General features: G+C 36.3%; 1 protein-coding gene across 7 annotated transcripts in view; it reads left to right on the forward strand.

The window, feature by feature from the left end:
• Positions 1 to 16,969, forward strand: part of EHBP1 (EH domain binding protein 1) — a 591,964-nt gene that overhangs the window by 235,911 nt on the left and 339,084 nt on the right. For all 7 annotated transcript variants that reach the window (XM_066267218.1, XM_066267219.1, XM_066267217.1 and 4 more), the window contains one exon: positions 14,709 to 14,766. In XM_066267218.1, the coding sequence (XP_066123315.1) occupies positions 14,709 to 14,766 (58 nt within the window). The remainder of the gene's footprint in view (positions 1 to 14,708; positions 14,767 to 16,969) is intronic.

Here is a 16,969-nt window from a genome sequence, read left to right on the forward strand (position 1 = left end):
CTGCTTTCTCATGTATGCCTTGACTGGGGGGCTACAGCAGAGGAAATGACCCCTTGCTTAAGCCAGTGACCTTGAGCTTCAAGCCAACGACCTTTGGGCTCAAGCCAGCTGCCATGGGGTCATGTCTATGATGCCACGCTCAAGCCAGCGACCCCACATTCAAGCTGGTGAGCCTGCGCTCAAGCTGGCGACCTCAGGATTTCGAACCTGGGTCCTCTGCCTCCCAGTCCAATGCTCTATCCACTGTGCCACCAGCTGGTCAGGCCTCAGTTTCTTTATTTGTAAAATAGGAATAGTAATATCTAATCAGAATGTGAGGTAGGTCATACAGGATATGAATGACATCGAGTTTTGGGCATTGCAGCAACTCATTACCTACTTGTGGGGTTTTTGTGAACTTTGAGTATATATAAGACACTTAAGACAATGTCTTATACATATTACATGCCAAGCAAGTGTTTGCTGCTACTCTTTTAAAAAATATCCTCGATAGTGACACATCTTTTGAGGATGGGTTGTCTTTAGAAATGATCAAGTAATTTTGAGCCATGGTGAATAAGGAAGGACAACTGAGTAATATATATTTTGATCTTAAGTGAGATATACAGTCTGCATTTTCTTGTAGCTTATAACCTGTTAGCATTTATGCAATCCTTTCTCACCTTCATTATCAGTAGTCTTATGTAAACTCTTAAAAATATTTGCTAATGAGTCTTTTGTCACTTATCAATTCTTAGAGGATGTAATTATGAGTCATAGATAAAAATCATGACTTAAAAAAATGTGTTTTCCTGTTTGATCTCTTGTTCTTTTCTAACCCAGTAGATGTAAATTTTTACCTTTACTCCAGATTTTCACATCTCTTTTTACTCATGGAAAATTTTTTCCTTAATTGCTGAGAATCTTTAAACTTTTAATTCTTCAAATATTTGCCCAATTATCTTTAATACTTTTTAAATATTTCTTATTTTTATTTTGAGAGAGAGTATGTGAAAGAGAGACAGGAAAGGAGAGAGGGTGAGAAGCATCAACTCGTAGTTGCTTTCACAGTAGTTGTACATTGAGCTTCTTGTATGTGCCTTGACTGGGGAGGGGAGTGGAGAGGAGGGGGAGCAGGAAGCATCAACTCTCATATGTGCCTTGACCAGGCAAACCTGAGGGTTTCAAACCAGTGACCTCAGTGTTCCAGGTCAACTCTTTATCCACTGTGCCACCACAGGTCAGGTAATGTTGGTTTTTTTATGCTAGCGACTTTTTGGGTTCAAGCTGATGAATTTTAGGTTTGTGTGAATGATTACCCTGCTCAAGCCAGTGACCCCATGCTGACGAGCCCGCGCTCCGAGTCAGTGACCTCAGGGTTTCAAACTGGTGACCCCAGCCTTCTGGATTGATGCTTTATCCACTGCACCACCAGTGTCAGGCTAAAACAAAATTTTTATTGAAATATAGCATTATATTAGTTTAAGTTATAAACTAATACAAAGCATAACATTGTATTAGTTAGGGTGTGGAATATTATTATTTGATATATGTGTATATTGCAAAATGTTTATCACAGTAGGTTTAGTTAACATCCATCACCTCTTATAGTTACATTTTTTCTTGTGATGAGAAATGACAAGATCTACTATCCTAGCAAGTTTCAAATACACAATACAGTATTGTTAACTATAATTGCTGTGCTGTACATTGCATCCCCAGAACTTACTTATAACTTTAAATTTGTACCTATGATTTCTGTTACCCACCCCACCCCCTCTGTTTCTGACAGCTACCAATCTGTTCTCTGTATCTATGAATTTGATGTTTTAAGATTCCACATATAAGTGAGATCATACAATATTTGTCTTTCTCTATTTTACTTCTTTCTCATAGCATAATGCTCTCAAGACCCATCCATGTTTTCACAGACGGCAGGATTTACTTCTTTTTTTATGAATGAATAATATACAAATGTATAAATATACCAGATTTTCTTTATCCATTCATCTGTTGATGGGCACTTAGATTGTTTCCATGTCCGTTCATTGTAATGACTACTGTAAATAATGCTGCAGGAAACGTACTGGTGGTGGTGGGTGGGTATAGATATCTTTTTAAGATAGTAATTTTGTTTCTTTTGGATATATACTCAGAAATGGAATATGGATTATATGGTTGGTAGTTCTATTTGTTAAACAGAACTCCATACTGTTTTCCATAGTGGCTGTAGCAGTGTGTTACCAACAACAATGCATGAAGTTCCTTTTTCTCTCTCTCTTTTTTTTTTCTGTAATAGCCATTCTCACCACGGTATGAGGTGATATCTCATTGTGGTCTTGATTTATGTTTCTCTTATGATTAGTGATGTTGAGCATCTTTTCATGTACCTCTTGGCCATTTGAATGTCTTTTCTGAAAAAGTGTTTAGCGTTTCTGCTGCTTTTTTAAAAATTGAATTGTATGAGTTCTTTCTATATTTTGAATATTAACTCATTATCTGATAATATGATTTGAAAGTGTTTCTCCCATTATGTTGCCTTTTCATTTTGTTGCCTTTTCATTTTGTTGATAGTATCCTTGCTGTACATAAGTTTTTTAGTTTGATGCAGTCCCAGTTTTTTATTTCTACTTTTGTTCCCTTTGCTTTGGGTGTCAAATCCAAAAATTATTGCCAAGATCAATGTCAAGAAGCTTATTCCCATGTGTTCTTTTAGGATTTTTATGATTTCAAGACTTACATTCAGGTCTTTAGTCCATTTTCACTTTTTGTGTATGGTATAAGATAGGGATGCAATTTTATTCTTTTGCATGTGGCTTTCCAGTTTTCCCAAAACCTTTTACAGAAGATACCTGTCCTTTCCCCTACTGCATAGTGCATTTATTTATGGGCCCAAATTTCTGCTTTGTAATTAAGATTTACCATTTAAAAATTTTAATTTACATTTTATAAAGTTGTACATAGAAATGGTTTACAAAGTATACTGCAGAACTTGTTAACTGAGAACACAGCTGTTCCTTGCCACACCCTTCCTTACCTTGGTTCTCATTCCCTGCAGAAAACCACTTTCAACTCTTTTAATTATTCTGATGTTGTATTCTATATTCTTCTTAAGTTTCATACTTTTGCTTTTTAAATTTTTTTATTAATTTATAATTTATGTATCATAAAATTTACCCTTTAAAAATATACAAGTTCAGTGGTTTTTAATATAATTACAAAGTTGTACAACTGTCATTACTGATTCAGAATATTGTCATCATCCAAAGGAAAATCCTGTTCTATTAGTACTCACTTTTTATTTTTGCTCCCCCCTCCAAACCTGGTAACCATGAAGCAATCTACTTTTGTCTCTATGGATTTGCCTATTATGGACATTTCAGTTAAATGAGACCATACAATAAGTAGCCTTTTTTGTGAGGCTTCTTTCTTTCCCTCCCTCCCTCCCTCCCTCCCTCTCTCTCTCTCTTTCCCTCTCTCTCTCTCTCTCTCTCTTTCTCTCTTTCTTTCTTTTTTCCGGAGACATAGCGAGAGTCAGAGAGAGGGATAGATAGGGACAGACAGACAGGAACGGAGAGAGATGAGAAGCATCAATCATCAGTTTTTGGTTGTGACACCTTAGTTGTTCATTGATTGCTTTCTCATATGTGCCTTGACTGTGCTCTTCAGCAGACCGAGTAACCCCTTGCTCAAGTCAGTGACCTTGGGTCCAAGCTGGTGAGCTTTTTGCTCAAACCAGATGAGCCCGTGCTCAAGCTGGTGACCTTGGAGTCTCGAGACTGGGTCTTCCGCATCCCAGTCCAACGCTCTATCCACTGCGCCACCGCCTGATCAGCCTGGCTTCTTTCATTTAATATGTTTTTTAGGTTCATCCATGTTGTAACCTAAACACATATTGTATCAGTATGTCATTTTTTATGACTGTATAATATTCCATTGTATGGATATACTACATTTTGTTTATCCATTTATCAGTTGATGGACTTTTGAATTGTTTTTGATTTTGGTTATTGTGAATAATGCTGCTATGGACATTTCTGTACATGTTTTTAGGTATATACTTAAGAGTGAAACTACTGGATCATATGGTAAATCTATATTTAACTTTTAGAGGAAATACCAAACTATTTTCCACAGCAACTACAGGTATATTATTTTATAATCCTACCAGCATTGTATGAGGGTTCTAATTTTAACATATTTTGGCTAACACATATTCTGTGTTAATGGTATTTTATTGTCCAATAACATACTTTCACCTGTTTTTTTAAACCTTTTTGATTGTAGACTTTATTTACTGTCATTTTGATAGGATTTAGCTGTTATAACACCTCCTCCCTAAATTATATTACCCTTTCATTTCCTCATTCTTCCCATTTCCCAGTCAGAGTCTAGGCCTGCAGTGACATCTTGAGACTCTTTTTTACTGTCATCCTGGGGGATTAGTCAGATATTTCACCTCTGAATTGATCTCAATTTCTTTCCTTTTCTTTCTCTTTTAATATCTGTGTTTCTTATTTTAGATCTGAAAGATTTCCAGAACTTTATATTTCAGTTCTTCAATTTTTGCTTTACTAAATAAAAAAATGACAGTTTCCAGAATACTTTCTTATTCTTTAAATATTTCTTTTAGCCTAACTGGTGGTAACTCAGTGGGTAGAGCATTGACCTGGGGTCCCAGATTCGAAACCCCAAGGTTGCTGACTTGAGTGCAGGTTCATTCAGCTTGAGCACAGGGTCACCGACTTGAACATGGGATCATCGACATGACCCCATGATCGCTGGCTTGAGTCCAAATGTCATTGCTCTGAAGCCCAAGGTCGCTAGCTTGATCAAAGGGTCACTGACTTGGCTGGAGTCCCCCAGTCAAGGCATATATAAGAAGCAATCAATGAACAACTAAAATGCCGCAACTACTAGTTGATGCTTCTCATCTCCCTTCCTGTCTCTTTCTTGCTAAAAAATAAATAAATAAATAAATAAATAAATAAATAAATAAATAAATATTCCTTTTATATTTTTCATGGGTACAATAGCTTTTATATTTCTGAGGATATCACTCAGAATGTCTTTGGCCTTTCAAGTTCTTTTTTTCTCTTTTTCAGCCACTTGTCTTTTATATTAGAAGCTTTCCTGAGATGATCCTTTGTTGTCTGTTCACAAATAACAGGGTTACTGGATAAAACTGTGTGGAAGCTCTGTGCATATGCAAGGGATGGTTGCTAACATAATTTGAGAATCTGCTCAAAGACAGCATTGAGCTAAGCACTTTTCTTGCATTATCTTAACTGATTTTTACAGTAGTCCTGTGAGGTTCTAATTTCACAGATGAGGAACCTCTTGAGGCTTAGATGATACAACCAGAAAAAAGAAAACCAGATTAAACATGGAATCTATCTGCCTTCATGATTCTTTTATTCATTATATTATCTTTCCCTCCCTCCTTCCCAGTAAATGCTTCAGGAACTCCCTTGAGAAACTTCAAGTTGGGTAGAAGCAAAACAGACATGTGTACGGTAGTCATCCAAACATACGATTGAAATAGTTACAGAAATGTGTTAAGAGGAAATGATTAATATGATTATTTAGAAGGGCTGGGGAATGGTCTGAGTGATGTATTATTATTATTTTTCCTTCTAACTTTCATTTCAGGGCGCCAAATACATAATTTGGAAATACCAATACAATATTTATATGAGTGACATATGAGGTTTATTCCAATAAAAAATAGAAAATAAGGAAGTAGTAAATAATATAATAAATTAAAGGAAATGTTATGGGTGATTCTTTAAAATAATAAGGAAAGTGGAGAGTATTATTTGGGAATATGTTTATGTATGTGTGTGTGTACATATATATGTACTTATTGATGGCCTGTCAGAAAGTACACTCAGCTGAAGCCTGCTAAACTGCCCTTTCTCAGTTTGACTTCTGTCCCTAACTACTGATACATAGGTATTAGAGATACCTGTCCGCAAAAGTCCATATGCATCACCAGTTAAATATTTTTAGCCAACGCAATTACTATGACACTTTAAAGATGGTAAGAAGATGCAAAATATAATTTAATTGAAGTATTTTTATTTAAGTGACAAAGATTTACATCTTTTATTAGAATTGTCCTTTCAATTTTTACAGAAAAGAAATATATCTTATATATGTGTACTTGTATAATTTGTCATATATAATTTATTTTCTTGTTGAATTAATTATTATAGCTTGTTAAATAACTCTTGTGAAGTAAGTATAAAGGAGTATAATTAACTGAAGCTACAGCAGTGATAGTACAATAGGAGGCAGATGTACCTACTGAAGGATAAAAATAATTACTTGAGAAACACTAAAGTGAGTATTTCCCTGATAAAACAATTTCTCCCCTTTTGTTTCAATATTCACAGCATTCCACCATGAAATGTTCGTTATGGCTAAGTGCCCTTTCCCCTAAAAAGAATAACCTTGTTATTTAGTGAAGTGCCTATTCACATTAACTTCAAGGTTAATAATATTTTGAGCCTTTTCTCATTGTAAGTATATTCTGGATTCTGTGGTAAGAGGAATATGTTGTACTTTTGTATTCTAAGGACCTATGGTTTTTTATTTTTATCTTAGGAAAAGCTCAAAGGCTTAAATGACTAAGTTTGGATGAATAATTGACTTTTATCTTTACAAACATTGATTTTATATAAATGAAAACCGACAGGACCTAAAAAGGTTAAAGTTGGTCTCAGCACTTTGCAATATAAGCTTCTATAAGACAGCAACTGTTTTATTGTTATATGTGTAATATATGTATGTTTTTAAATTTACTAAAATTTTTAGAATGTTGAGGAGTTACTGTCCAGACACACACAGAAATTCAAGTGGCTTAACCTAATCAAAGTTTATTCCTTCTTCTCAGTCTAGAGAGGGTATTCCAGGTGGACTATCCTTCCATGTGGTCATCCAGGGGCCCAGGCACCTTGTACCTCTGCATTCTAGAACCCTCTTTGTTGAACTGCTATGGAGATAGCATACTTCTTCATGATGCATTTTACTTTAGAATTGACACAAATCATTTCTCACATTCCAGTGGTGAGAAGTATGATGTAGCTATGTCTCAGTGTATATACATGGTGGTGGTGGTGGTGGTGGAGGTGGTTGGGTGGGGTGGGGTGGGGATGAGGGAGTTCTTGCTACACCTTATAGGATTAACATTATGCTTTGGGGAGGGAGCATGAATCTTTGGTGGTAAGTTTAGTTCTCTGCTAAAAAATATTACTTCCTCTTTAATAATATTGTTCAAAGTTGGTAATATGTATATTAGCTACCTCTAGATTTCCAGAAAATAATTGGCAAGTGATTCCCTGCCACAAATTCTTTACTCTGTTCCTGAATTTCTCATTTCATTTTAAACAGTTAACCAATTAGAGTCGTTTGATCTTACAGTCATTGAACCAAAGTGTTTTAGAACCTAGCTGAGGTTTTAGTGCAATCTCATTTGATAAATTAGAGAATAGACTCAGAGAAATGGAGAGTTTTTCCTAAGCTCAGTTAGTGCCAGAACTAGGAAAAACAAGTTTCTTAACCTCCACTCTAGTACTATGTCATCTTGGAAACCATCTTTCACAAATTTATATCTCCTAAATTAATACAAACGGTTTGCCCAGATTTCTTTTAATACCCTCCTAAGATACTCTGGGGGAAGGGGAATTTTAATTGCTGTAGACCAGAATGAGTGCTCTGAAGAACATTTGTCGTATTGTTATTGTTTGGTCTGTAATAGAGCACCATGTTGACTGCATACCCAAGGAAGAAGGGAATAAAGAAGAGAAGGATGCCAAAGTCAAGTGGGATCCATTTCAAAATTTTGCCTAGGGCCAGCTCAGACTTCGGGGAGCATTAATGTTAACAAAGAACATCTTGTGTAAGACAAAGAACATATCTTCTACATTTCTATTGTTTTTTAGAAAATGAGTTCTTTAAATTTTAAAAGAAATTTGAAAAATTATTTAACTCTGTTCACACTTAATTCCAAACTTAAAAGTATTGTTTTACTTTAAACAACTTCCTCCACAACACATTTAAAGAACTCACCAGTATAAAGTAAGTTAATTGCAGAAAGTATTGAAAAGTATATTCTTAAAATGACATGTAATTTTACTTTGTAGTAGTAACCACAATCAGCATTTTGAGGTATTTTCTCCTAGTGTCTTATATTATACAGTATAGAAAAAAAATTAAGATCAGTGTAAATAAACTTAATGTGATATCGAAAGTATTGTCCCATGCTTGTAAATGTTCTTAAAAAATATCAATGCCTCTATAATTTTCTATTAGAAAGATGTACTTTAATTAGTTACTCATCTTTTGTTGGGCTTCATATTTAAAGTGTTGTAAATTATAGGGTTTTTGTTGTTGTTTGGGTCAGTGTGCCTATTTTCTGTGATATATAAAAATATATAGATCTTTCACTGTATAAGATCTTTTCATCTTCTCTGTGGTCCCCAAGGCTGTTCCTGGACTGGGGTAGTTGGTTTAGTTGTTTGTCTCCCAGTAGTAGATTGTTTTCTCTCATTTTTGTATCTACATTACTCAGCACAGTGCCAGAAACATAGTAGCCATTTAATAAAGTATTTTTTAAAATAAAATATTTGTTGAATGTTTATTATGATTCTGGAAAGTAAGAAGACTGCTTTTCACCTTCCAGTTTTGGTTTTTTTCTCACAGCTTTTTTAGTCTCACCTCAGATACGTGACACACATGAGGGTGGAAAAGAGTAAAGGGGTCTAAATTTAAGCCAGAAATGTTGTTTTTCTTTAACTTATTTGATACATAGTGGCTCACTAGTGACAAAGAGGAGGCCACAACATTTAGTTGCAGAACAAAGAAAGATACAGATTACTGCTTTATAATCCGATTCATTGAAATCCATATATCTTTTTTTTTTTAATGGTAAGAAGTACTTTATTCATCATTGGTTAGCAATAGCATAACAACATTAGTAAAAAGAATTCAGAGACTTATTGTACTTTAAAAGTGTTGGTCTTACATAAAATGCACACATTTACTTGTATTTAGTATTAAACACATATATCTTTTTTTTTATTTCCACTCCTTTTTCTTTTCCTCCTTCCCACTCTCCAGAATTCAACATCAGGACCAAAAATTTGAGATAAGTCTTGGCACCTTCACATTCAAGTTGTTCCTTTTTTAAAAGGACTTTAAGGGTAGGATAGAAGGTGTTACATTTTTATTTCTAAATGTTAAGTTTCCTTCTCTGAATAAGCCCACCAAAAGGCTTCAAATTTTCCAATGGAGTCCTTTAGATCTATTTCACAGAAAGTGTGTTTGTAAACATTTTATGTGTATATAAAGAAAATATTTATATATGTAAATATCTATGTAAACATTATGTATATATTATGACTGTTTATATGTCTGTGTAATGTGTTAAGGCTACCTGGTTACTTAATTTAGGTAATGGGATAAAACTGTTAAATGTGTAATTTTTTAATTCTCTCTGAAATCTGGACTCGATCAAGTTGTCTTGACTTTTTTGATGGAAAGGAAGTTGTATACTTATAGGTTCTTTGGTATGGATAAAACTCTCACAATTGCTCTATCCTTGGCCTCTTGGGAGCACATAAATAAATATTTAATGATTCTTTTCTAGTACATCATGGATGCTTAAAATATTGTGGTCAGCTAATTGTGTGGTTATTGGCACTCTTCTATTGGGAATGGTAACTCAAAATGCAGTTCTTTGCTTTAGAACATTCTTTCAATGTCCCTGATAATGTAAAGGTCGATTGATTTCTAGTAAAGACATTTAAAAAAATAAGACAGACTTAGAATCACAAAAAAGTTTAACTGGCTCAGGAGACATTCCCAAAGTAGTATTTTATGTTCTATTGACATTTTTTTTTTTTTTTTTTGTATTTTTCTGAAGCTGGAAATGGGGAGAGACAGTCAGACAGACTCCCGCATGCACCCGACCGGGATCCACCCGGCACGCCCACCAGGGGCGATGCTCTGCCCACCAGGGGGCGATGCTCTGTCGTGACCAGAGCCCTCTAGCGCCTGGGGCAGAGGCCAAGGAGCCATCCCCAGCGCCCGGGCCATCTTTGCTCCAATGGAGCCTTGGCTGCGGGAGGGGAAGAGAGAGACAGAGAGGAAGGGGGGGTGGAGAAGCAAATGGGCGCCTCTCCTATGTGCCCTGGCCGGGAATCGAACCCGTGTCCCCCGCACGCCAGGCCGACGCTCTACCGCTGTCTATTGACATTTTTTAAAACTTCAGGCATATAGGTTAGGAGACTCTCCTTCCTGATTTTTTTTTTTTTTATAGTAAAAGGCTTCTCTATTCTGAGGTACTGAGATCAGATTGAATTGAGGGGAGGAGGTGCTGAGAATTCTAGTTAGGAGGAGGCAACAGTGCAGGTGGCACTAGAACATTGTTGTGAAGGAGAGACACTCTCACTGCCATCACAATTAATGCTTCACCAGTGTTTCAAGTCAGGGGGTGTGGGGATTGTTTATCACTTTCGATAAAACAGTGGTTCTCAACCTTGGCTACACACTAGAATCACCTGTGGAAATTTAAAAATATGCACACCAGAACACCAGAACAATTAAATCAGATTCCCTGGGGGTGAAACCTAGACATCAGAATATTTTAAGGCTTTCTTGGAGGTTCCAATATGTAGCTGAAGTGGGAATCCCTGCAAAGCTCATATAAGCTGCAGAGAGGATGTATTATGTAGGTACTGGCTCTAGTTGGACCTCATCAATTATAATTAACCAATTGGGAATTTCTGGATGATACTTAAGCTTCATTCAGTAGCAAATTGTTGTTGAATCTCAACCTATATCAAATTCTTATTAATTGCTGGAAGTACAGATAAAAATAAGATGTGGTTGATAAAGGAGCACAGTCTAGTGGTAGAAATAGGGGCATACGGAATATTGAAGTTGGTGTGTCATGGGTATTACTGAAAATATACACATAGTAGAAAGAGCAGTTAACTCAGGCTGAGGTTTGGGATAATGGGTTGGAATGAAAAGGAAAATAGCCAGTTTCACAGAGAAAGTGATTAATTAAGAGGTTATCAGGTAGAAAAAAGGGAGAAAAGAGGAAGTTAAAAAATGATTATGGCCTGACCAGGCAGTGGCGCAGTGGATAGAGCGTTGGACTGGGATGTGGAAGGACCCAGGTTCAAGACCCGGAGGTCGCCAGCTTGAGCGCAGGCTCATCTGGCTTGAGCAAAAAGTTCACCAGCTTGGACCCAGGGTCGCTGGCTCCAGCAAGGGGTTACTCAGTCTGCTGAAGGCCCGTGGTCAAGGCACATATGAGAAAGCAATCAATGAACAACTAAGAAGTCGCAACGCGCAATGAAAAACTAATGATTGATGCTTCTCATCTGTCTCCATTCCTGTCTGTCTGTCCCTGTCTATTCCTCTGACTCTCTCTCTCTCTGTCTCTGTAAAAAAAAAAAAAAAAAATGATTATGGCCCTGGCCCATTGGATCAGTGGTAGAGTGTTGGCCCAGTGTCTGGAAGTCCCGGGTTTGATTTCCAGCCAGGGCATACAGGAGAAGCGCCCATCTGCTTCTCCACCCTTCCCTCTCTTCTTTTTCTTTATCTCTCTTTTACCCTCCCACAGCCAAGGCTCCATGGGAGCAGAGTTGGCCCGGGTGCTGAGGATGGCTCCATGGCCTCCTCCTCAGGCACTAGAATGGCTCCAGTTGCAATGGAGTGATGCCCCAGATGGGCAGAGCATCGCCTCCCTGGTGGGCATGCCGGGTGGATCCCAGTCAGGCGCATGAAGGAGTCTGTTTCTGCCTCCCTACTTCTCACTTCAGAAAAATAAAATAAAAAGGTTATAACATGCAAAGATGTGAAGAAATTAGATGAACAAGTATTCAGGGATTGGTTAGAAAGCAGGTTGCCTGTGAGGTGGTTGCAGGTTATACCACGAGAAAGGTAGATCAGAGTCAAGTGGTGAAGTGCCTTATATAATTATAAACCACGTGTAGGATGTTATCTTGCATGCCAGGGTGTCACAGAATTAAATACATACAAGGTCTAGATAAAGCATCTTAAAGAGTGAAGCTGGTCAGGTGTGAAGAAGTTGGTAGTGTTGGAGGTTCTAGTAATCCAGACAGCATGGACCTTGTTTAAAGGCATTTGTAAAAAACTGTTAAATAAGTTTTAATTCAAGCTAAAATAAGATGCGGCACTCTTTAGGTCAAATAAGTCTGTTAAATTTAAACCTTCAGTATACAGCTGAGTTTAAGATAATGAACAAGGAAAAGCTGTAAGATTTTGTAGCAATTCTAAAGAAGTACCATAGAAATACATTGAAGAGGCAATGCTGGACTGGAGCTGAGAACATAGTGAAAAGGTTAGTGTGGTAATCGAGGTAAAATCTTCTAATAAGACAGTGATACTTTCAAACGGGGAAGCTTACGCTTGTGGGCTGCTCAGTTCCTCTCCTGTTAAGTTGCCAACATTGATAATATACTTTTACCAGCCCCATCTATGCCATACTGCTCCCCATATTTTTTTTATATAACTTTATTTTAAATTTTATTTATTCATTTTTAGCGAGGGAGGAAAGAGAAAAAGAGAGAGAGAGAGAGAGAGAAGCAGGAAGCATCAACTCCCATATGTGCCTTGACCGGGCAAGTGCAGGGTTTCGAACCGGTGACCTCAGTGTTCCAGGTTGATATTTTATCCACTGTGCCACCACAGGTCAGGCACTGCCCCCCATCTTTACTGTCATTTGTCCTACTCCTCTTTGCATTGAACAAGGCTTTGTTTTTCATTTTCAGGTTTTGAATGTATCTCCATTGGTATGGATTCTTAGATTAACACTTCGCTGCTTCATAAACACTTTCTTCTATTTCACCTGTAATTTAGCACTTCTGCACCTGGCTACTGTTCCCATCATCTCATTCTGGGAAGACTCACCAAAGCAGGCCACTGGTTTTACTTTGCAGTTGTTGACACTGGTCGGAAACTAAGCTTAGACTTGGATGGAGAACTACCATTTTTCTATTTATACCATGTTGTTTACTATCACCATCAGAAACATTGTGCATTTGTTTAGATGGCTCTTCAGCCAAATGGTTCCATTATTGGAATTTTCTTCCCTTTTTTTGGTCTAGCTCTTCTTTGGGTCTCACAACCTAAAATATACAAGCATTAACATTTTACATTCATGTTGCTTCTTATATCCTACTTCTTCCCTTATTTAACTGGAATTTATACATTGTAAACTCAGTCTCCATATGTCTAAAACCATTTCTTAAATGATAATGTAACTATGTAGTATAAAACTGGAGGGTGGCAACTATTTTCCCTTAGCAACTTGAAGATCATTAGCTTCATTGTCTTTTGGGCTGTTTTGTTGCAATGAGAAGTTGCTATCAGAATAATTATTCCTTTGTTGGTAATTTGTCTTTTCTTTTATGATTTTTCTCTTTATTCTTGCTGTCCTGTATTTTGGTTGCAGGGTATGCAGATGTAGACTTGTTTTTATTTATTTTGTATATTTGATAATATTTATTTTCTATCTAAGGATGCCAACCTTTCTTCAAGTCTGGAATGTTTTTAGCCTGATCTCTTCAGTATTCTCTCTGCCTCCCACTGTTCTAAACGTCCAGAATTTCTGTTAGGTGTATGTTCTCCTCAGTATTTTAATTACTTTATTTCTGTGCTACATTCTGGGTCAGTTTCTCTATAGTATATTTCATTGTACAACTCTGTCTTTGGACAGGTGTATTGGTGAAGCGCTGGGTAAGGGGTTTATGGCAGGTGGCCTTTTATATATATGTATATATTTAATTAAACAAAATAGGAGAACAGGTCATCTGTTGTTGGTGAGGGATTCCAGGATAAAATGAAGAAGACATAGAAAGTGGTGAAGGTTACCACAAATTAGTCTATCATTCATGTCTGGGTTAAAAAGCTTTTATTTAAGATTTTTAAAAATAAAAATTTAAGGAAAATAACTGGTAATCATAGTTTTGATGTTTTCTCTGAACACTGAAGAGAACTTAGTTCTATTAGCTGAGACTATAAGGGTTTTGTTTGTTTTTTACTTTATATTATTGGAAGATAAAGAAAGGTCTGAGAATCAAAAGACATGTATTTCAGTCTTGGTTCTGATTAATTTAACTTTGCCAGTTTTTTAAGCTTGTAAAATAGGAGTAGTAGTATAGTATTATACCTATTTTCACTACTATATTGCTTTTTTGAAGATAATTGAGTTGATTGATTATAAAACTGTTGAAAACCATAGAATTGTTTATAAGATACAGAGATGTCAAAGTAGATAACTCAGAGATTTAAATTATTTTGATAATGCCATTTTTATGCTTATTTTCTTCAAATTTTAGTGGATAATGTGTTAGAAGTATATAATTAATTTTTGGAGAAGATACATATATGCCTTTCTTTTTAAAGTGGTCGCCAGCTCAGAGTATTTTGTTTTACGTGGCTTGTTCAAGTGAATTGCTAACGTATTTAGAAAAACATGTGCCCAGAGTGTTAATCATTTAAATCTGATCACAACTGTATTCCACATCTACTGTATTGAATAGTTTATTTGAATAAGCTGTATTGTAAGAGTAACTGCTCTATATTATCTAAAGCAAATAACATTTTTATCCTTTCAACTGTATTAGAACCAAACTTCACATTAATTTGATTTAAGATAAATTACATGTAATCTTTTTCTTCTTTGGCAGGCAACCAGATAAACTGGTGGTAGTTTGGACAAGAAGGAGCCGAAGGAAGTCTTCTAAGGTTAGTCTGTTTCTAAATTTCTTATCCAAATAGTGTTGAATTAGATTTCAAGTTAAATTATTAAGTTTCTCTGGCGCTTTTGTCAAATGTTTAAAAATATTATTACCTATTTTGAGTTATTTCTGATTATCTAGTCTACAAAAATGATTAACCAAGCATTGTAATCTTATTATAGTTCTCAAAATGAGAGTGAGATATCTGAGTTTTGACACTGAGTTTGGTAGCCTTAAGTAGTTACTTATCTAACTTCCCTGTACTAGGGTTTCTTTCTTTTTTGTATGCGTGTGCATAAGAGTGAGAGGGAGGACAGAGACAGAGGTAGAGACAGTGAGAAACAGACAGGCAGGCAGGCAAGAAGGGAGAGGGATGAGAAGCATCAACTTATAGTTGCATCACTAGTTGCTCATTGATTGCTTCTCATACATGCCTTGGCCAGGGTGCTCCAGTTAAGCCAGTGAGCCCTTGCTCAAGCCAGCAACCTTGGGCTCAAACCAGCAACCATGAGATCATGTCTGTGATCCCATACTCAAGCCTCCAACCTTAGGGTTTTGAACCTGGGTCCTCAGCATCCCGGGTCAACACTCTATCCACTGCGCCATCACCAGTCAGACCCCTGTACTAGGGTTTCTTGAAATTAAATAAGTGCAACTTACAAAATTGTACCTAGGAATAATTTATTCAGATTCCAAGAGGATGAAGTTAGGGCACACTTAAGGAAAAGGAATCATTAGAGTCCATTTGCTGAGTTGCAGGAGAGAAGGATTTGTATTTTCAAAGGCTTTCATTTTTTTGTACTGGTAGCTTTGTGGGGAGTAGAATAGAATTTTAAAATGTTTAATAGCAATTGTACAGATATTTTAAAAATGCTGTAGAAGAGTAAATTCAAGTACATTTTTATAAGCATACAACACAAGCATGTTTATTGAATGTTGATTTTCCATAAGTAGGTTTGTGTAAAGAAAATTAAATTTCAGAATTTAAAATTTTAATAAGGACATTTTTTCAAATATTTTTAATTGAGCTAAAATTTATATACAGTATAATACACATATTAATTATATGATTTAGTGAGTTTTGATTAATATATACTTGTCTAATTACTATTCCTATTAAATAGAGACTATTTTATTAGTATATTTTTGAAGTTTCTTCATGCTGTTTTATATATTGGTAGTTTTTTTAATTGCTGAGAAGTATTCCATTATGTAAATATACTGATTTGTTTATGTTATTCCTGTTGAATATTTGCTTCATTTCCAGTGAATATTGCAAATATTTACTATTGTGAATACAGCTGCTATAAATAGTACTACTGTACAAGCATTTTGGGGGACAAATATTTTCATTTCTTTTGGGCAGATACCTAGGAATGGACTCACTGGGTAATAGATACACTTTTTTTTAAAATTTATTTTATTATTATTTTTTTGTATTTTTCTGAAGCTGGAAACGGAGGCAGTCAGACAGACTCCCTTATGTGCCCTACTGGGATCCACCTAGCATGCCCACCCAGGGGGTGATGCTCTGCCCATTTGGGGCATCGCTTTGCCACAACCAGAGCCATTCTAGCGCCTGAGGCGGAGGCCATAGAGCCATCCTCAGCGCCCGGGCCAACTTTGCTCCAATGGAGCTTTGGCTGTGGGAGGAGAAGAGAGAGACAGAGAGGAAGGAGAGGGGGAGGGGTGGAGAAGCAGTTGGGCGCTTCTCCTGTGTATCCCGGCCGGGAATTGAACCCAGGACTCCCGCACACCAGGCCGACGCTCTACCACTGAGCCAACTGGCCAGGGCTACACTTTTTTACTTTTAAATGTAATTCCACCAGCATTATAGGAAAGATTCAGTTGCTTCATAGTATGAATGGCAGCTTCTTCAAAGCATACATTTTTAGCTTTGGAGCATTATATTTTGGACCTGGAATATTTTCTTATGTATTTAAATATTTGTTTTGAAGATAAACTTAAGGTCTTCTGTCAGATTTGCTAATTGAGTCTTAGGTTTGTGTAAAGGAGCAATATAAAATCATCCACTAAGTATAAATGATGAATATGACTATAACTATGAACATTAGAAATACTCCCTAAAGGTATTTAGTTATCAACAGAATTCCCCCTTTAAATAATTAGGAATCAAATATTTTCTTAAGAAAAATTTGAAACTTATGAATATCCATGTTTGAGGTTAAATACAATTTTTATTTAGTTGC

This window comes from Saccopteryx bilineata, chromosome 3, assembly GCF_036850765.1.
Source record: "Saccopteryx bilineata isolate mSacBil1 chromosome 3, mSacBil1_pri_phased_curated, whole genome shotgun sequence".
Lineage (NCBI taxonomy): Eukaryota > Metazoa > Chordata > Mammalia > Chiroptera > Emballonuridae > Saccopteryx > Saccopteryx bilineata.